Raw genomic sequence first — 21,154 nt, forward strand, 5'->3', positions numbered from 1 at the left:
TTTAAACTCCTGTACCTCCCACCTGTGTCTCCTCCCGTGTCTTTGTCTGTCCAATGAGCTTCCAAAGTGCAGGGCCCAGACCTGACCCAGGAGGGCAGCTACGGTCCTGGGAGCAGACAAGACGATGTGCGCAGTGTGTGTGGCTGGAGGAAGCTTCTTGGAAGAAAGAAAAAGCTACAAGGTGACCCTAGTGACGGGCAGGGAATGGCCAAGTGCAGGACGGGAGGACAATGCCTGAGGCAGACTAAACGTGTTCTCAGGGCCAAAAATCATGGTAAATTTGGAACGTGGTTAAAGCAGGTGGGAGGCACTGATGAGGGGCAGAACTAGAGGGCGTGGCCAGCCCTGATGAGGGGCGGGGCGTACTCCATCACGTGCAGGAGTCTGGGCTCTATATTGAAAGCAATAGGCTCGGCGAGTTCTAGGTGTGGAGTAACCTTGTCTGATTTGTGGTTTACAAAGATGTCTTCAGCGGCTGCCTGAAGTCAGTGGGGATGGTGGTGATTAGAACAGACAGGCTAGCCCTGGCTCGTGTGGTTCCGTGGATTGAGCACCAGCCTGAGAACTAAAAGGTTGCGGAGTTGAGTCCCAGCCAGGGCACCAGCCAGGGTTACGGGCCAGGTTCCCCACTTAGGGGCATGCAGGAAGCAACCACACATTGATGTCCCTCTCTCTCTCTCTCTCTCTCTCTTTTTCTCTCCTTTCCCCTCTCCCTAAAAAAAAATAAAGTATTTTTTAAAGTGAATAGACGGGCTGGAAGGAGAAAGGGAGGTGAATTCTGAGATAAGTTAAGAAAGCAGAATCAGCAGGACCTGGTAACGGGTGAAGTCTGAGGGGTGATTCACCACACCTTAACCCCATCACCCCACTTGCTCTCGGCGCTGTGGGAAGCAGGGAAGAAGTGGGGGCTGGGAGAAGCTCCTCATCGGCAAGCTGGGGCTGGTGGCTTCGCCCAGGCCTCTCCTGCACAACCCGGACCCTCCCCTGCAGGAGCGGAGGCCCTGTCGAAGGCTAAGCCGCCCGAAAGGCAGGTAATGGTCAGACTGGACTGGAAGTCTGAACATGACAGAAATATGAACTTGGCCCTTGATCCCAGGGCCACGGAAGGTTTGACCGCTCTTCTCTTTGTGTTATTTGTTGTCAGCCTTTTCACTGGCCACAGACGAAATCCAACTCCAGTTTCAAAATGCAGACCGAACGCCAAATTTTTTTAAAATAATAATTTAAGAACTTGGCTATTTTAGCCACAAAAACATTTTACTGATCCACAGTGATGAAGAAAACCAATTATGACTGAAGGGATGTATATGAGTGTGGTATATGTGTGTACTCCTGAGGATAATGACATCTTTATTTTTATTAAAATATAGTTCATGTACCATATTATATTAGTTTCAGGTGTACCATAGTCAATACCAATACACCTGATGAAGGGATCCGTCGCCGTCACACAAGTTATCACACTATTTCTGACAACATCCCCTATGGTGAACCTCACACCCTCCATGACTTACTGCTTCTGTAACTGGAAATTTGTGCCTCTTAGTCCCCTTCACCTTTTTGCCCTTTAGTTTTTTAAAGTGTGCAAAATTAGAAGTGGTAAGCCTGCTATCTAAAAACAATTTCCATGGCATGCATGTATTTCCAAAGCCGATGCTAAGACCACAGAGCTGGGACACTTCTCTCTCTCTCTCTCTCTCTTTGAACAAACATGTCTGTCCCATCTCTGAGTCTCCCTTTCACTGTCTTCCAGAAAGGATAAGGAAAAAGGAAAAGCTTCTTCCTAAGTGACCCCATTTTATTTTGAAACCCGAAACCCACCCAAAGGGGAAGAAGAAAAAAAAAGAACTTTTTTGGTCGAAGGGATCAAGATGTATTTCTAATTCTCTTGCCATATGGTAACTTATTTTGGAAGCATATCAAGAGGTGGAGAGAGTGTTTGACAAAATTGGCAATGCTTGTACAATCCCTTGAAATCAGACCAAATTCCCACTGTAGACATTTGCGCCAGCCCCCTGCCATTCATCATATCAGCAACTATGACCACAGGATATGTAAAAATACGGAGCAATCTTTATCACCATCTCCCAATCCCCCGGTGCCCTGGACACCACGTGGTGGCAAGTTTGTCTGTATTTCGCCCCCAGAAAATCAAGTCATTAACTTCCCCTATTCATTGACCAAGAGAGCTATTGCCAGACAAAAAGTCACTCAGCCGCAGTGACCTTATGGGAAGAAAGAGAGGGGACTTCACTAGAGGGAGAGGGACAGCAAAGGAAGGGGAGACAAGGGTAGCTCCTGTCCCCTTGGCAGATGAGGAATGTCCAATCATCCTGGACCTCCCCCCCCCACACTTCTGACACACACTCTGCCGCTTGCCTGGGAGAGGAAGCCGCATGGGAGGGTGAGAGAAAGCAGGGCTCAAGGAGGTTCGCTCTCCGTTTTCTGGTTTGCTCACAGGGCCCCGTCTCCCTGCACCTGGTTGGCTGGGGGAGGGCCGGCTCACCGGGGCTCTTTGGGGTGTCCGCGGCGAGGAGGGAGCCCACGAACCCACTTCCTTACCTTTGCATCCTCGACATTCTGTGCAGCTCCATGTCGTCGCTGCCCCGGAATCCTTTGGCAAAGGGATTATTCTCAATCTTCAACTGGGTGATCTGAAGGAAGGAGAGAGATGGTTTATAGAACCTCGGGACAGGAGCTAAGCCTGTGTTGCAGAAATGCAGGCTTCAGCAAGCACACAAAAAAAGGGGGGGACATGCAAATTAAGACAGTGCTGTCAACGAGACCCATCCATTGAGTCAGGCCAAAGCTTTGGGGAAAAAAATGTCCTAGATCAGACTGCCTAGGAACAGAGACAAAAACCTGGGTTCGATGTACCCATTAATTAAAGTCATATCCTGGATCATTCTAGCCATTCGTTATTGCTGTTGACTTTCATCGGGGCATTTTGTGCACCAAACACCAACTCGGCCCCATCCGTGGGTCCCCACCTCCCCCTTTGGAAAGTCGTGCATGTGGGCAGGTGGCGTCACACTCCCCCACGGCGTCACAATCTCCCCTCGGGAGGGCCTGACGATCGCTTTCCAAGTCCTGATGCCTCGTTTCAGGTTCACGGCCCAGTTTCACAGAGAGCCTTTGCTGGCTCAGGTGGAAAATGGTGTCTAATTAAATAAATACCAACGGATAGAAGTGCGACATATATAATGGCTGTCGAACAGCTCCCAAACCTCTGTAATTTTTTTCTTGGATATTTTTGTTGCCATGTACAAAATGTAGCAAGAGAGCAGGGTCTTTGGTGCAAGGCCCGAAACTTTCATCTCGACCACGAACATTTTCTATTAGCGTGAGTGAACAGCAACAGGTACAGATGAGAGTTTCTATAGAGCGTGTACCAGAATTAGTTCCTAAAAAATGTAACTGGAACTTGTAAATGTAACTACATTTTTCTATATCACATCACTCTACAGACTGCAAGGCGGCACCCGCCAAGGCTCAGTCATTCAGGGCTCACCTTCACGGTCATTGTCATCTCTCGACAGTACCTGTGCACTGGTCTGCTTAGTCTTTCTACTTACATCTAAGCCCCTTGCACTTAAATGTATTTCATACAAAGCACTGTATCACTTCTCTCTATGTCAAGCCAGAATCACTTGCTATTCAATGCAAAGGAATCAGTGATATCCAATTCTCTCTGCTGGTGCCCACAGAGAGCTCGGAACCCCAGGGCCGGCTTTCCCTTTGTCCCAAGGTGGGGAGATCAGACACTTTCAGAACAGAACGGAACACAACGCCAGCGACTAAACTGAGCCCGTCTCCCTGATCGTCCGATGGAAAGGTCCATCAAGAGAGAACAGGCTGCTGGGGTTCCATCATGGTCCAGTAACTGCCCCTCACCATCTCATCTACCCCCCGGAGTATGAGTCTGGACCTTCAGGAACTCCGTACTACGGGTAATTAATGAGGCTGCCCTCTAATTTGTCCGTTTGGGGGCAGGCATTCCGGTATGTTCTGTTGTCTAACAGTGATGGCTTATGAGGGTCTTCTGCCCCCAACACTCCAGAATGACCACAAAATTACTCTATATGTGCACGCAGATGTGTGTGCTCCTGATGAAAAATTATGTAAGTTTCCCACTTACGAAATGTGTTCCACGGCTCCGATCACGGGATACTTGAGAAAAGACAAGACTGTGGAGACGGTGGGAAGGTGAGCGGTGGGCAGGACGAGAGGGGAGGAAGGGCGGAGCAGGGGAGTTTCAGGGCAACAGCGGACGCTGTTCTGTACGCCACTGGAATGGGGGACACGTATCGTTGAACCTCCACCCAAACCCACAGAACGATGCCACCGAGGGTGAACCCTCAGGTAGACTGGACTTTGGGTGACTGTGACGTGTCAGTGCTGGTTCACCGATTGTGACAAGGGTCCTGCTCCAGTACGGGTGCCGATCACGGGGGAGGCTGTGGGTGGGGGCGGGGCAGGGCAGGGGGCAGGTAGCACATCTGTGTACCCTCCCGCTCAGCTTTCCTGGGAACCTAATACTGCTGTAAAAAAAAAAAAAAATCCACTGAAAATGTTTCTAATACAGGATGGGGCAAAAGTAGGTTTACAGTTGTTTGTAACGGAACATGATACAATACTTAATAAATCATAAGGTGAGTACAAACTCCGGGCCCTGTGTACTCACAATTATAAACTACTTTTGCCCTACCCTGTGTGGGGGGGTAGCTATGTGTACACACATTCCCTCCTCCCTCCCTTTTAAAAAAATTGTGCCCATTCCGGCAGCACATTCTGATTTCGACTTGACTCTTCAGAATGAGTCGGAAAGTCGACAAGACCCCCGTTAAAAATGGTCTTTAAAGCATGCTCTCCTGAGTCCAGTTCTATGGGGAGTATAAACGCCCATCACCTAATGGGGCTTCCTTTCCCACTCAAGTGTTCTCCCGTGAAATGCAACCAGCTTGACCATTAACCATTTCTTTGAAAAGAGGGGGGGGGGCGGGTTCTCAAAGTTCGGTACAAATTAGATCCTTGAAGATCAAATTAGAAAAGGCGGTCTTGCCCCACTCTCCTGTCCCCATCTCCTGTCCCAACTCCCTGTCCCCATCCCCTGCAGCCCCTGAAGCCAGACCCTGAGAATACCGCAAATAAACTGGAATGTGGTGTCAGGACTGAATGAACACCCAGCCCATGAGGTCGCTGTTCTACCGAGAGACCCGGACAAAAACGTTACCCGAGGAAGAAAAGAACAGGGTGGATTTTTGATATTGTCATCAGATGGAAGCTCAAACCCATTTCTCGCTCCTCAGTTTACTTCTACCTAATTCTGGCCCTTACCACCATAGCTTCCAGAAATACGATCGCAGAGGATAAACATGATTTGCTGTACAGACACTGAGGTGTATTGATCTGACACATGTCTTGCTTTGGAAACCGTGTATAGATGCCCATCAGGCGTAAGAATTACCTTGGAGAAATGCGACCATGCCAGCTTAGCTGTAGGTGAAAATGTCCCTCTTGTTCCGTAATAAAAATGCCTTCTTTATTTCAGTCCATGCAATAATCCCGTCCTTGAGCCGCCCCTCTGATGGGCTGTGTGTCAGCTCGCTCACTTTTACGGACGCACAAACACACAAGCCGATACACTGTGCTGTCTGAGTTTTACACAAGTGCGCGCCCCTGAAACGGAGTCCCACCGGGTCATGCCAGTGGACTCCCTGGGCCGAGAGCATAAAACCGGATATCCGGGGGAGGGGCGGGGGAGTGGGGGAAAATACGAATATAAATGCCAGCTCCAACCAGTGAGACAGAGGTTGTAAAAATTAATGAGAATAATTGTTGTGAATTCTTGCTTTTGAAAAAAAAAGAAAGAAAAACCCTCACGAGGGCCAAAAATCTTAATTATGTCTCTCTATTAGGGGTTCATTTCCTGGTCCCAACCAGAAAGCTCATACCTCATAAATACAGGCTCCTTACACAATGATTTAAGTGGGAGGAAAATGCCTTTTAATGGTAGAGCAAGTTAATATCGGGGGATAGACATGCTCGCATACACAGCCATTGTTGCAAGAGCAGGGAAATGAAATGCCCACGTGACCTTTTTTTAACACCTAAATATTTCTAGGGGTCGCTCCCAGAGCTGCTGACAACTCCAGTGAAAACCTCACAAAAACCTGTTTCACGGGGCGAACGTCGCTGGGGAAGATTCGTGTTTTTAAATATCTTTTTCAAGCTGTCGGCCATCTGGGGAAATAACTCCCAAATCCAGCCTCGAATCACAGCTGGGCTGCGGGAAATACACGGTGCCCCGAGCAGCCCGTGGCTCACCGGTGAGTGACGGCAGCGTCAGACGGGAACTCGGCCACGTCCCTGCCTCCCCCCTGGTCCCAGCACCCAGGGAGAGATCATGGTCAACAATCGAGCCCCTCCGATTGACCCCCAAATGGGTGGCTCCTCTTTTCCCAGACTGCCCTGGCAACCAAATCCCGTGGACCGCTTTTTCTCCCTGCGCACTTGGCCAAAGCAACACGGGGCGAATAGTCCTGGGACTGGACTCACAGACGTGATCGGCCAACAAACTGAGTGGCGGAGACTGACCTTTTGTGGTCTGGCAACCACAGGAATAAGGACTTATAGAAAAGCTCAGTCTTTTAGAGTCTAAAACAGTCAGGGTAGCAACAAGTTTTCCCGAGGCTGCGTTTTGGATAGAGGCGCCCCGTTGGTAAACTGAACGGTTACCGAGTCAGCCCATGGAAGTATCACTGACGCCTTGTGCTCGCTCTGTGCCAGGGTCCGCCAGACACCCGGCCACGGGTTATCTCACGGAATCCTCACACCAGTAATAACAAATGAGTCTTTTACTACCCCCATTGTACAGATGGGGGAAGCTGAGTGAAGTAACTTTCGAAGTCCAATGGATCTGAACCCAGGCAGTTGGCCCCTGCAGCTCCAACCTTGACCCTACACTCAGGTGGCTCCTACCCATAAAGTCAGGGGTCTCAACACCAGGTCCAGGTGGGACAATAAAGTAACAAGACAGAATAAATCACACCCCGGCTGGCCGGCTGGTTTAAGTCACAGGTCATATATCCATGCGGGGAACGTGTGCAGAGGCCCTGGACTTGAACTGGAAAACTGTACCGCTTGAGACTTCCCCCTGACGAAGCAACTAAGTGCCTTTCGTGCTCACAGCGGGGAAAGTGGGGGAAACCCTCACGCAGGGGAGAGGGACGGAAAGCTGTCTGCCATGCATTCCCTCTTCCAGAAGCCAATCTGACTAAAAAGACCTGTATGTATAGCTCAATGGGGTTCCCGGGACCGGCCATGGAAGTAAAAAGGCGATTGCTGTGTGTGGTCATCAACAACACAAAAACCCAAATGCATGTCTGGAGAGGCATGGTTTCTAGACCCGGGAGCATTTAGACACTCGACCCCCGCCCCAGACTCTGCTCAAAACCCACACGCCTGAGTCCCGCTGGGCAAGCATGCCTTCGTGTAGGGAGATCACTAGACATACCTACCGGAGAAGACCTTTTTTTTTTAAGTAGAAATTCGGTAGACTGAAATTTATGTAATGTTAGTGACCAATGTTAGCCCAACAAATTAAAAAAAATTTTAAGTAAGAAAGAATAGAAATGCGGGGAGGGTCCTAGGGACCGTCTCAAGTGCTTGGGGTACTAGTTTCCTGAGAGCATACGTGTTTCAACCAATCAAATCGGGGGCTTCCAAGTTATAGTTTTATTGTCTGACAATTATGACTCAATAAAGCTGTAAACAGAGCAGGAGAGAAACGCCCCCTGATCTACCCATGCCTGAGGGACCCTAAGACGGTAACTGCACAAAACCGAGGAGTTACCCCCAAAAGATCTGACCGTCCCCATGTCTGTCTAGCAGGTCACCGGCCTATGTCCACCACTTCCTGTCTTTTTCGTATGAACCTGGGCTTTCCTGGGGCGGGGGCAGGGGGAAGACTCAGCTTATTTTTGGAGTCTCTCTCTGGGCTGGGAATACATACATATATATATATATATATATATATATATATATATATATGGAAAGTAGCATCTTTGTTGCTATTTTTTCCATTTTTCATCATTCACTGTCACCACAAAGCTAAACACAGGCTTACAGCAGCGACAAGGAAACAGGTTTCTAGCAGCGGCCTCAAATTAGCCTGCAATGGTTTTGCAACTTTCTGGGCATCCGGCTGTCTTCGTGTTTTTAGGTCTTGTCGGTTCAACGAACGGGGAGAACTCAGAAAAATCCTGTCGCCCCTTGAAAAAGCCATTGCGTTTGGGGGAGAGCAAGTTTTCTTCTGGAGAGACGCTCTTTCAAGATCTGGGTTCCCAGACAGGCCTTGTGGCCTAGAAGGGGTGGACCATCCATCACAGCTTGGCCTGGCCGCTGACAATCTGAATTTGGAGACGACTCCACAGCGTTTTGTAACTACCCTGGCTTCACGGGGTATGGGGGGGCGGGGCTTATCTGACACCCAGTCTGCACTGGAATGAGCTTCACTGGGTAACTGGAGGCTCCAGGGTGCTCTCGCCCGCCCGGCCTGGCTCCGCAGCCCCTGTAACTCCCTTATCTTGCAGGTGGTGATAGGCACTGTGGAGGGGGAGGGGCGTCGCCATTCCCACATCCATCTCCCGAAGTCGTTCACGTGACCCGCCCTCACGGATCCCATATGGAATGCCCTACTTCCCTCTATAACAGCCCTCTAACCCCAAATCACCGCTTAATACTCTCAACAGTCTCCAACCCCACCGTGGCTGCGGCCCCTTCCAGCGCCCATATCCGGCCTTTTCAGATTCCAGATCTTTTTTCATTACAAGCCTTAGAAATCATTCCACCCCGCCCCACCCCCAACACAACGGATCCACGTGCCCTCCGGTTTCTAAAGAACGGACATCGACCAGGACAAGTCAAGACAAGCCCCTGTCTCTCGAGTAAGAATAGGCGATGTTCCCCTAACCTGTGGTTATGGGGTGCCCTGTTCCAATAGTATTGTCAGGCTTCGAAATGCCCAAATCAGAGGCTGGATTTCCAACAGGGTGGGGTCTGACATTGACACACTCGGTCTGTCAGCAAGGCAATGTTCCACCTCTACCCCCAACTGCAGCCGCCTTCTCGCAAATGAAGCGTTGACCGCACGCAGAACCCCCACCCCCGCCCCCACCTCCCCAAGCTGTGGTTTTGCAGGATCCTATCTGAGTCCTGGGAGCGATGGTCCAGGCTGCTGGTGACCACGCTTGCTTAATTTTGTTTTTCTTTTAACAATGCAAATCTTGCTTTAGCATGTGGTCTGGGGGCAGGCGAGGGCGCGGGGGTGGGGGGGCGTTGGTCAGAAGTTGCTGAAACCCATTATAGACGCATCTGGAAAATCCAAGCCCAGGGTTTCCGGCAACTTTGCCACCTGCCCTGATGGGAGTTGAAATGCATCCAAAAGGCAGAGTGGAGGAAAGAAGGAGGCATCCGGACGGGAACGTGGCCCCAGGAAGCTTAGCCCCAGGCTCCCACCCAAGAGCATGGAGTCAGGCAACGGAGTGACCTTTCTTCTCACGGACCATTTCCTGAGTGTTCTTGGGATGCCTCCTTGTCGTGTCTGAGTGTGAGGACATCTACGGTTTGATCAGCTTGTTTCTCACCTGGGGGCGTGCATGCGTGTTCGTGCATGGGGCGGGGGGGGTTGCCAAACTCGGGGACAGAGCACAACACAGCTACAATCTTCAGTCTGCAGCTCTGTCCCAGCTTCGCCGCCCCTTGGGGCAGGAGCCGGTGTCCGCCGTGCAGACTGAAGGCGCCCTTAGCTCGAAGTCGCAGAGGGAACCGCCTTCAGAGCCATGCCAACAAGCAGGCAGCCCCAGGCCCTGCGGTTCCTGGGTGCCAACCTTACCTTGTGGTTCTGATAGGAAGTCACCGCGATAAATGCCGTCTCCGGAAAGACGTGGGTGCAGAAGGCAGTATTTTTTGAGCCAAATCCATTATTTTCGTCCGCTTTCACGATGTGTAATCTGGGCTGGTATTTGTGCATGGAATTTAGAATAATCTAAAAACAATAAAGAAAGTGAGATTGTAAGAAAAATGAAAATCCCTTTGTTTCCAGATAAAACCTCGCTCTCCACCCCCCAAAATGAGCCTCTTCGTATAGGCTCTCGGGGGGGAAAAAATAGTCCGATTTTTTTCCCTCCTGTTTTGAAAAGGGTCCAGTGATTTCATTAAAAAGAAACATTTCAAAAATGACAATTTCCAACCGAAAAAGCCAGGGTAATATTCCAGGAATCTACCCAAAGCACACACGGCAGTAAATCAGAATTCTTAATAAAGTTTGCTTAATAAATTAACTCCCTACGCAGGGCACTTGCCGCCCCCAACGGGAGCAAGGCAAGTTGGGAGCAAGACAGTGGCACCCCTGGGAAGCCTGGGTGACAATGTTTGGAATTAAAGGGGAGAAGAGACAAACAAACAATCAAAGACACAAATCGCCCACCTCCCACCGCCAGAAAAAAAAAAGTCCTCTGTGATGCAAATGAAGAGACCAAGCTTTTGCAGAACTGTAATAAAAATCACGGGCTTGGCCCTTTGTTTGGAGAATGTGTGAAAGCCAATGAAAAGAGAAAATAATGGGGTGGGGGGGCTCTAAGGATGGGGAGATGATGGGGAAAGTACCCCCCCACCCCCTTCACCACCAAATGCGGGCCTGGTTGCTTTGAGATTCTTTCTCCAATTTTATCAACATCTCAGGATTCACAACTTGGAAGTCATGGCCAGGCTTGGCCCCAGAGAGAACTGCTGCCTCCACTTTCTTGGGAAATATTCTCTGCCTCCTGCTTCTCTATCTTCTCTGTGTTTGGGGTCTGAGGGATGTAGCTGGGTGCCTATTACAACCACCCGGATCACTACTAGGTAGGGGGCCTCCAGGCCCGTTCATAGGAGAGGAGCACCCCCACTAATAAACTGGGGGTGTTGTTCTGATGACACCTGGGTTTGACATCTCCCGGAGCCTGTTAACGCTAATATTGGTCAAACCGTTCTGATCGGTGCTCATCGAAGGGGTGAACCGCGTTTAAGGGGCTGAAGGTCTGGCCTGCATTTTCCCCAGGATCGCAGGCTGCAGCGGGGGAGGGTGCTGGGTTGTCCTTGGTTGTTTGCGTTGATGACCCTGGGGCAGGGTTCTTGGGCCAACCCAAGAGACCGGCCTGGAGGAGGGGAGGGCCCGGTGACCCCTCCGGATCCATGCCTTGCGGCTCTAATCTCCGGCCTACGCAGCGCGGCCGCCTGCCTGGCGGATAGAGACGCCGGCTCTGGGCGGCTTGGCGACAGAGAGACGCAGCGGGGGCCCCGCGGGCCGCCGCAGCCCCCCCCCCCCCCGCCCCGCTCGGCGCGGCCATCGTCCCGGCTTAGCCAAATTGCTTTGACGGCCGGGGACAGTGTGGAGACATTAGCGGAGGGCGATCTAATGGTTCCTAATTTCATCAGGGCGGCTGGGGACTCGAAGTCTGGAGTTTGGTGTGGGTTTGCGTGGCAGCTGCGGACTCGGGAGCAGCTCTGTGCGCGCGCTCTCTTTCCGCGGCTCGGAGAGCCTGAAACCCGCAAGAGTGCCGGGATATCCGTGGTGGGACTGTATGCCTCCCCCGCCCCATGCGGCGTGCCCCCAGAGGGCTCCAAGAGCCCCAGAGGGAAGGCTAGGAGCCCAACGGGAGCCGGAGGGCAGTCCCGCTTCCTGCCATCAAGATCTCAAGCAGGACCCCACCACAGGGTCCCAGCCTCCAGAAGGATGCCAGCCAGCCGGAAGATGAATGCCCGACCTTCACTAAATAGTCCCGCCTCTCTCCAGCGCTTAACCTCAATGATCAGTTAGTTCAGTGCCCGCAGGGACACGCCCAGGCCACCTCGAGATCATTCTGGTTCTGGGTGCACCAGCACACAGGACGCTGCAGACACAACTCCTTGCTTTCCACGAAAAGGAGACCCGCATTTCCCCCCTGTAGAAACAGCCCCTTCTGCACCTTTCTGGGTGCTCCTGACCACGCAGAAAGGGAACCCGCCTTCTCTCCGCCCCTGGGACCAGTAGTTCAGTCTCCCCACCGAGCACGTGTAGAAAGCAGCTTTAAGCACACAGGGAGGATGGCCCTGGGGTCCCCTTCCCACTGCGGCCCTGCCTCTAGGGCTCCACAGCAGCAGATTTCTCATTGGGGCCTTCACAACGGACCTCCATGCCCATCAGACCCACTCGCACCCAGTCCCCTCCTGTCCCCAAAGTGGGGACCATGTTTCTGTCCATTCCCTCTGAAGAGAACACAGCAGCACTAGGCAGCTCTCGTGGAGTTAGAGACCTACCCTGGAGTCCTGTCCCCAAACACAAGCTGTTTGACCTCGGGCAAGTCCCCTCCCCCCTGCCCTGGACGCCCAGTCCCAAAGGCTCCGTGTTTCTCTTCTCCGGGCGCCCACCCCCCGCCCCAGGCTGCTGTGAGGGTCAGGGTGGCATTGCCAACCCAAGGATTCCAAACACGGAGTTCAGAGACCGTGTTCTGTCCTGGTGATGAATTCTTTCCGCCAAAGGGTTTGAGGGACACTCTCCTAAAAGTCAGTGTGTTGCTCTTCGTTTGTTGTTCTTCGGGGAAGAGAGGGTGATAGCCTCTGGAACATTTGCTAAAAGCTACACATCTCTGGGAGGGTGGGGGCTGCCCCCTCCAGATCCTACGTGTGGTTTCAGAGGCTTCCCCGGGCCCCTCTCTCTGGGGGCCAACGGAACCCCAGGTTTAGGACGCAGGTCTAGATTTGCCTGCCCTGGGCATTGCTGGGGGAGAGGGAAAGATGGAAACTGGGAAAAAAAAAATGGGTCTGAGAATGTCAAGCTAGAAGGAGGAGGGTTCCAGAGTTCACTACTAGTGCGCTGGCGTGCCCATCTGTAGAAGGGGTCAGGTGGCTTGGGGTCTTCCTCTCTGCGGGAACACCCCAATCCTAAGGCAGGTTTCGGAAGCGGGTGGGGAAGGTGTACCGGCCCCCACCATGGTCTGGCCCCTGTGCTATCTGTGCCGTACCCACTCGGTGTGACAATGTTCTTTTACGCAGGACGGACGGAAACACAGCCCCCAACCCTTAATCACAGATGGGATGGGGGCACAGACCCGGTTCCCAGCCCCTAGGTCCACCCAGGAGAGTGCCGCTTCAGTCACACCACAATCCCTGCCTCGGGGACACAGCGTGAGCCCCAGGTCACCTGGGGCTCCCTCTCCATCCACCTGGGGGGAAATACAGGTCAGAGCGTGGGAGAGTGGACCACAGGGAAGACCACAGAGGGACAAACCTCTCAGTGGGAGAGAGCTGGAAATGGAGAAGGAGGAGAGAGACCCAACAGCTGAGTTAGAGATGAGAGAAACGAGAGACAGGAAAGAGAAGAGAAAGGAAGGCCAGATCCAGAAAGAAGGGGGAACGAAAGACCAAGGGGTGAAATAAATGAGGGAAGGGAAGGAGAAGGCTGGGTTCAAGAAGCCAAAGACAGGAACTGGAAGAGAAGGAGGGACGGAGGGCAGGAAAGGGACAGACCTGAGAATCCAGGCCGGCCGCTCCAGGTACTTACGTGCCCAAAAGGGTCCAGGTGGTTGTTGGTGAGCTTGAGTTTCTGGAAGGAGACAAGCTGCCGCATCCAATGCGCCCCCGTGGCCGGCGAGTCCGGGTGCACGTACAGACGGCCGGGCATGGCCGGCTCCGCTTTCCCCGTCACGGACCTGGACCAAGGAGAGGCAGAACGCCCAGCCTCAGCGCCCCGCGGTGCAGCTGGTTCACGCGCCTGGCCTGGGCTGCTGAGCATGAGAACGATCTGCAAATGGCCTGACCCTCAGGTCTCCCTGGCCCCGGCACTGGTATCAGGCAAGCCTCCCTCTCCAGCTCTTTTTTTCTTCCACCTCATCCCTCACCCCCTCACCAGCACCAGGGGCACCTGCGGGACCTTGCAGCCCCTCGCTGCCCACAATGGGCGGGTCCCGGGAGCCTGGGTGTGCAAAAAAGTCTCGGAAAACTCCTTGAGGGCTTTCAAAGGGGGCTTCCTCTTCGAGACTCTGCCGTCTTGGCAGCGGTGGAAGCCACCTACCCAAGAAATGGGCCTCCCCTCTCCACTCTTGCCTGTTTTACTCAAATACCACGGGCCGATTTTGCAATTTCATAAAAAGGCAGGTTCAAAGCGGGTAACTCATAAAAAGTCACCGTAAATCGTTTTATACCCCCAAATACCTCCAGTGCTTGGTAACAATACCCTTCTTAAGAAATCGACAACCCACAGGGGCAGCAGTACACACGGGCCCTTCACTTCCTCTGAGCCTCAGTTTATTCATCTCTAAAATGGGGGCTAACAGCTGCTCTGTCTTCCTTTCAGGGCAAGGTCAAAGGGATGCAATGAAGATAGGCCAGGAAAAGCCTGTCACTGAAGGGTAGGAACTTGGAAAAAAAGATATGGAGTGGGTCAGTGGGGGGGAGTAGCCGCCCCACGTGGCACTCTGAGGCCTACCATTTATTATCTGCAAACTTGTATCTGTGGTCATCCGCGGGGACGATGTCCATGAGGAGAATGTACTTCGTTTTGGGATTGAGGCCCGTCACCTTCACCTTGTAACTGGGAAACATCCGCCTAGGAGAGGTGCAGGAGGAAGACGTGAGGGAGAGGGGGAGACCTAAAGCTAATATTCTGAAGAACATAGCCACAGACTCTATGGAAGAAGCCATTCCTTATAGAAATGGGAAAGACAAAAGCGGCCCCCGCTCCGCTCTAGCTAAGATCCATCCCGGGTTTCACTTGAAGTTATGGGGAGGAGAAAGGCCGAGAAACCGGGCAGGCTACTGAGTCTAGCGAGGAGGAAAACAGGAACCAGGAGGGAGGGGTCTTGGAGAGTCGATTTTGACGACACCCTGCATGAGACCCCCAATTTCAACTCCTGATGAATGCTCTTTTCGGAGCCAGACACCTACTTTTTAAACTGGGGACAGAAGGAGGCCTCCTAGGTAAAAAGCTGGCCTCCCCCTCTGCCCAGCCAGCTGCTTTGGTGGGTCTGGGCAGCGCCACCAGGTCATGCGGACACCAAGGTGTGTGTGCCCCTAGGGACTGAACACCCGTGGGTGCCCACACAGTCCTTGTCCTGGCTTCAGTCCCCCGCCCGCGGATGATAGCACGGGTGGCGACCTCCAACACAAATCTCTTGCAGGAATTTATTCCTACACGCCCCACAACTTCTCCAAGGCACTCCTCCTTGGAGAGTCTAAACTCTCTGGCCCTTCGCAAAGAAATTCCACGTCCAACCGATGTGGTTTCAGAAAGGGTCGGGGTTTGAACAAGAACGGAGGATCTGGTGGTTGGGAAACCAGGGCCCCCAAACCGGGTGCACCGTGCCCACTCCCTCTGGGCACACAGCCGCACCCCAAATTCCCAAATTCCCTGCCTCAGGAAGAGTGCGCCCTGCAAAGCAAGGATATCCAAGGCTGGCCTGGGGTGGAAGGACTAGCTGCTGGATCCCGGCTCGCTCAGGGATGGCGGGAAGGGCTGAGTGGAGGCCTCTCCCTTCAAGCCATGGAAGCCTCGGTGTTTATCTGCCCGACTGAGCGCGCGGGGAGGCGGAGGCTCGGTATGCCCCGCGCAGGCCTTTTATAGTTAAATCGTCTGCGCTCAGGCCGGTGGAAAGGAGGCCCGGCCTCGGCTTTCCTTCCCCGCCGGAATGGGAAGAAAACCTTCGTTCCTTGGTATAAACAGAACGCGCCTCCTAGTTCACCCAGGCCGAGCGGGGGAGCAGACATTGTTTAATTTCAAATAATAATAAATGTCGCTGTTGTCAGTTTATTGCGGGAGGCTTCGGGCTGGAAAGCCGGGGGCGTCTGGTGAGGCGGCTCCGCCCTCCCCCTTCACACACTCGGTGGCTGGGGCCTATCGGCCTCTTCGGCTTCATACACCCGCTCTGGGTCAATGCGGAGCTTTCTGCACCCCCGGGACGCAGAGGGACAGGCAATGAGGGTAGCGACGTGGCCAGGATGTCTCCAGGCCTGGGCCCCCGCGAGCACACTCGTATACCGAGATACAGAGCCGCGCGGCTCTCCCACCCCCTTCCCCAGAAGGTCTAGCATTTCTGGCTAAAACTCAACGAACTCTGAAAAGGAACTGCAGGGTGAGTGTCTTGGCGAAACTGCCGTGTTTATCGCTGTCTGTATATAGAGCCCGGACGAGCCCCGGGTCAGTTTCAAAGGCTTCGCCTGCTTTCTATAAACAATGAAAGAGGTAGCAGAGTACATTCAACGATGCAGACCTGGGCAGTCGGGTGGAACTCTGGACCCATTCCAAGGTCAGGCAGGGTGGGGAGGAGGATGGGCGCGAGGGATCGACCCTGAAGCCGGTCTCATCTGCGGGTCCTCTTTGCACCTCTCGGTTTTCCTTATTCTCTCTCCCCGTCCTCTCTCTTTTCTGGCTACAAATCTGTCCCCGTAACACAGCCTCCCAAGCTCTAGATTCTCCTTGTATAAGAGGGAGAAGAAATGCCCAGTGGAGAGAAATGCCCTTTCCTGCCCTTGACCCTTCCAGGTATTTCTTCCCCCCAACCCTGATGGGGGCCACGGGAGGAATTCTCTGGGCCTCTTTAACCAGAATCTGGTCAAACAAAATATCGTCTAATGTCTATCTCCCTCTCTCTCTCTCTCTGTCTCTTCTCTCTCACAATTTCTCCATTACCTCTCCACAGAGGCAACCCGCTCACCTTCCAGCCTTAGTTATTATCATTTCCGTGCCCACTTCATGGAATTTCAGCCACAGTTCTCGTTCATGGAGAAACACCTTGATCCCTTCCATGCCCTAGAAGAAAGAGAGGGAAGTCACACAGACAAGCCTGAGGACCGCGAACCTTCCATCCCCAAACTCCCCCTGAAACACACAGCCTTCTCCTTCCCTCTGGAGCCAGTGGGCGAAGAAGCTAGAAACTGCCCTGGCCCCACCGCGGAGGGCTCTGGGCTCTGGACCGCTGGGCAGCCCCTGCCCAGGAATCCCTATATGTGCTCCACAACGGGAGGGGGGCCTCTTTCTAGTGTCGCCTACACAAGACTAAAGAACCCCCCCCCCCAGCTCTTTAGGGTGCTCCAAAATGTCCAGTGGAGGGGACAGGGCTGAGAAAAACCTAGTCCAGTCTCTATCCGCTTCAGCCAAGACGCTAACGAACGAACTAAATCCTCAGTCTCGAAAACCCACTCAGGATATTCTTCCGGAGACTCAGAGAGCCACAGGCAAAACGTTCGGATGTGCAAACACTGTATACGTGCAGGTTTTTCCTCGCCATGGCAATGCAAATGTAGACCCAGGTGCGATTTTAAATTTTAAAAGTATGTGTGCATTATAATAGGTTCCCCGCAGTCCAAAACAAAAGTGAATTCTCAAATGTCTGTGTGAATAAGCCTTCCAGGCTCTCCTCCCACCCAACTTCCTTCACTCAAGCTGTCTTAACTGTGAGCACAGCCTAAGCCATTTAACATTTCCACTTTCGACTGAGTTATTTTACAAAAGCTATGCAAAAGAGGTATACACAAAGTCTTCCTTTTGCAATAATCCATAACTGTCTAATAAGTGGATGTGCTTTTCTGTAAAAAAAAGGGGGGGGAATCTAAGTTTCCGCAACTGCGTGCCCACTGCTTTCTGCTGCTCTACAAATAGACCTGTTTTCCTGAGACCCGTGAAGGGCAAAGTAGAGAGGCGACGAACTAGCCAGGCAGGACTTTGAAATCCCCAAGAACGGTTTCAGCTATCTCCGCGCATCTCTCCTGGTTGTCACCTTGCGTCGCGCCATCTGACAGCTTATTAAAACTCATCAGGGTCTTCTGGGTCCGCCCTGACCCTGGTGAGTGCACCGCGCCCGGCTTCCAGACTGGCGAGCCCGCGGCTCCCTGCGCCCTCTCCGCACAGCCCTGCGCGCCAGCCGGGCAGGGCCGGCGCATGACAAATGGTGTGCCGCGCGGATCCCGGCGCGGGCGCGGAAGAGGCGGGCGGAGGCGAAGGCTACGCAAGATCTGAAGAGGGGTCAAGCCATCGCTCACACCGGCCTGAACCGGCCGCTGACCTGGCCCTTAATGAGACGCGCGGGGCCCAGTCGACACCTAGTGCGTCGGAAAAGGAAGGATCTGGGTTCTTGTGAGCTGGCCCCAAATAGCCGGATAATTAAGGCTTCCTACCAACTGAAGTGCATTTTTAAAACCCTCTGGCCATAAAGATAATCTTCAAAATAAAGTGGATTAGAATACACTGGTATTTGGAGAGGCAGGGCAGAAGAAGGTGTAAATGAGTGGGGACAAAAAGGAAAGAGAGCAAGCACTCAGGGGCAGTGGGCAACCCGTCCCTCCTCCCCTGAAAGAGAGACTTGGGTTTCTGCAGAGGCCCCTGGGCCCGGGTCTTCTTACCTGCTGGGTGAAGGCGGCCTGTGGGGACGAAGGGGACTTGCTGGGGGCCCCTAGCGCGCTCTCTGGCTTTGAGTCGCAGGGTAGATCCTTTGAGTCAGGTTCCAGGGGTGTGTGCGCTAGGCCAAAGCCCTCTTCTGCGTCGGCCATGGTGTGCCTGGGGCCCTGTGACCGCGCAGGGTCCTGCACTGCGGACGGGAAGCAGAGAGAGAGAGAGAGAGAGAGAGACAGAGAGAGAGGGAAAAGTTGGAAGCCTAGTTCAAGTGATAAGGGGGAGGAGTAGGGGCCCCATTCTCCAGCTACCAGCACCTCCGTTCCCAGATGAAGGAAGCCGCAGAAGGTTCCGTTATTATGATCATTACTGTTACTTTAGGACCACGCACAAGCTCTTGTGAAAGAACCGCGTCACCCTGGGAGGAAGCAAGGCCCGCATCTCCCCTGCGCAGGCTCCCGGCGATAAGCCAGCTGCCCGTCAAATTTGTCCGGGACTTCTGGAAGAGCCAATAAAGATAAGGCCTTGGGTATTTTTGGAAGCCGTTGGGTACGAACCAAAAACAAAACAAAAACCGAGTGTCCTTTTGAGAGTTTTTTTTTTTTTTTTGGTCTTGGTCGAATCACAGGAGATCATCAGAGCCCTGTTTATGAAAACTCGCGGGCGGGATAGGTAGGTGCTGCAGGCAAAATGTCTGAAATCACCCGCCTCTTGCAAAACCAAAAGCTTAAAAGGAGCCAGAGTTGCAGACCCAGAGACCTGTCCCAAAGACACTTCGTGTTCATCTTTTACCAGTTACAGGTCTTCAAATTAAAAGTCCTTTAACATTAAGGGTCCTCTCTTGTCCCCCAACCTGAAATAACGTTCAAAACCAAAAGAAGCCAAAAAGACAGCCAGGCAAGAAAGCACTGCTCAGTAGTTCGTAGGGAGCCGCGCTTCTGGGTGCCCGTGGCCGGCTCTGTGCCGGCCGGCCGCCCGGGGCGCGCGTTCTCGGGCTTTCTCTGCTCTCTAGCCCGGGTCAGGAATTTCTGTCGAGCAGCCAGGCCTGGGGGAGCTTCTCCGAGCTTCAGCTGGGCCTGGCTCGCTGGAAGTGCAGGCCCAAGCTCTGCACTGGCCAGAACAAAATGGGTCCCGGCGAAATCCTGGGCTTCGGGTGTGGATTCCGCCGCCTAGGTCCCACTCAATGTGCAGAACGGCCCGGGTTTGCAGGCGCAGGAGGTTGGAACACACATAGAACGGCAGATGCGAGCCGCTCAAGCTTGGAGGAGCCTGTCTCCTGCTCTGATCTCCTTCCGATCTCCCGTAAGTCCCCGAGTAAGGATTCCCTCCCTCCAACCCCAGGAAGACAGAAGGAGGAGCAAGGGACGACTCCCCAAAACCTCGGCTGCCTCTCCACCAAAAAACCCGATCCCACCCTGGTCTGCAGTGGCCGGAGCCCCAGAAATGGGGCTGAGGCCCAACTCCCAAGAGCTTCCCTCACCACGCCCTTGGGGTTTTCGGGACGCGGTGATGGGAGCCCCGCAGCCGGCTCACAACAAAAGATATTGGGGCGGCGTCCCCCACGTGCGCTCCCGTGCACCGCGGGCCTCGGGGACAACCCCACCCCCGCCCTAGCCAGGATCCCGGGGAGCTAGGGGCTGGCGAAGGAGAACAAGATGCGGTTTGACAGAACCAGGCCGCGTCCTGGAAACCACGCCGTTCCCCGGCCGCGGCTGCGGCTGTGGCTGCGGCTGCCTGCTCCCCTCCGCTCCACGCGCCCAGGGCTCCGGGCTGCTCGAAATCTCTGCGAGCTGGGCTCTGCAGAGAATCCCAGGCGAAGCTGCAGTACCGCTGGGCGCGCCTCCCGGAGCCCGCTGGGCTGGGGGGCTCCCTCCCGAGACTCCCGGGCCATCTGCGGGCAAGGTTACCTCGCTCGGTGAAGCCGGTGCATTCACCACATCCCTTGTGCTCCTAGCAGGGAAGCCGGCGGCGAGGCGGGGGCGCCGGCATGGTGGCTCCGGGTTTATGCGGGGTACTGCGTGCCCGGACTAGCGGCTACTGCTGCCTACAAAGAGCACCCACCGCTGGAGCCTCAGCAGCCGCGGCCCACCTCCGGCACACACACCTCCTCCGCTCTGCGCTGCGCTCTCCCTACAGATTTCCAAGTTGTCAGGCACCAGACGGGCTCCAAAGAACGCAAAACAGCCGCCGCGGCGGGGGACACCTTCAATAGGAAAAGCTCAGTGCCCTGCTCCTCCCTGGAACCCCCAGGGAGGGAACGTCGGGAGACCAGAGGAAGCCGTAGGAATGGTTCTAGTCCTCTCTGAGTGCCGCTTTCAGGGTTAAAGTTCCGGAATCCGAGGTAAGATTTCTCTCTCTCTCTCTCTCTCTCTCTCTCTCAGAAATACAAGCCGACCCAGCTGAGCTCAGTGACGTTGGGCTGCCTAGATGCTTACAAAGTCCTGGAATTGCCTATCCAACTAGCTCTCACTGCACGCTGCCTCTCTCTCTCTCTCTCTCTCTCTTCCACCCTCCCTGCCTCCCTCCCTATCCCTTCCCACTCCCTCCCCCAACCACATTTTCCATTAGATTTCCCGAACACTCACATCACAACACGACTCTCAAACTCAGACCTGCAGATCACCCCCTCCCCTCCACCCCCTTCCCAGAGTCCATCCATCTTTGCTTCTCTGAGTGCGGCTCCGTGGCTGCAAAAAGTCCTGCACAAATCATCGCCGAAACCGGTCGGCTTCTGCCCCGGGGAAGCAGTCT

The 21,154-nt window shown here is 53.7% G+C and overlaps 1 protein-coding gene across 2 annotated transcripts in view; it reads right to left on the reverse strand.

Moving 5' to 3' along the window:
* Nucleotides 1–20,806, reverse strand: part of TBX5 (T-box transcription factor 5) — a 41,459-nt gene extending 20,653 nt beyond the window's left edge. For both annotated transcript variants that reach the window (XM_037052176.1, XM_037052175.1), the window contains exons 1-7: nt 20,311–20,806; nt 18,415–18,599; nt 16,731–16,825; nt 14,507–14,626; nt 13,583–13,730; nt 9,896–10,048; nt 2,563–2,654 (exon numbers count right to left, since the gene is read on the reverse strand). In XM_037052176.1, coding sequence (XP_036908071.1) covers nt 2,563–2,654; nt 9,896–10,048; nt 13,583–13,730; nt 14,507–14,626; nt 16,731–16,825; nt 18,415–18,561 — 755 coding nt within the window. In that variant the 5' untranslated portion in view covers nt 18,562–18,599; nt 20,311–20,806. The remainder of the gene's footprint in view (nt 1–2,562; nt 2,655–9,895; nt 10,049–13,582; nt 13,731–14,506; nt 14,627–16,730; nt 16,826–18,414; nt 18,600–20,310) is intronic.
* Nucleotides 20,807–21,154: the final 348 nt, after the last annotated feature.

Source organism: Sturnira hondurensis, unplaced genomic scaffold (genome assembly GCF_014824575.4).
Source record: "Sturnira hondurensis isolate 20B ecotype Veracruz unplaced genomic scaffold, ASM1482457v3 Scaffold0007406, whole genome shotgun sequence".
Lineage (NCBI taxonomy): Eukaryota > Metazoa > Chordata > Mammalia > Chiroptera > Phyllostomidae > Sturnira > Sturnira hondurensis.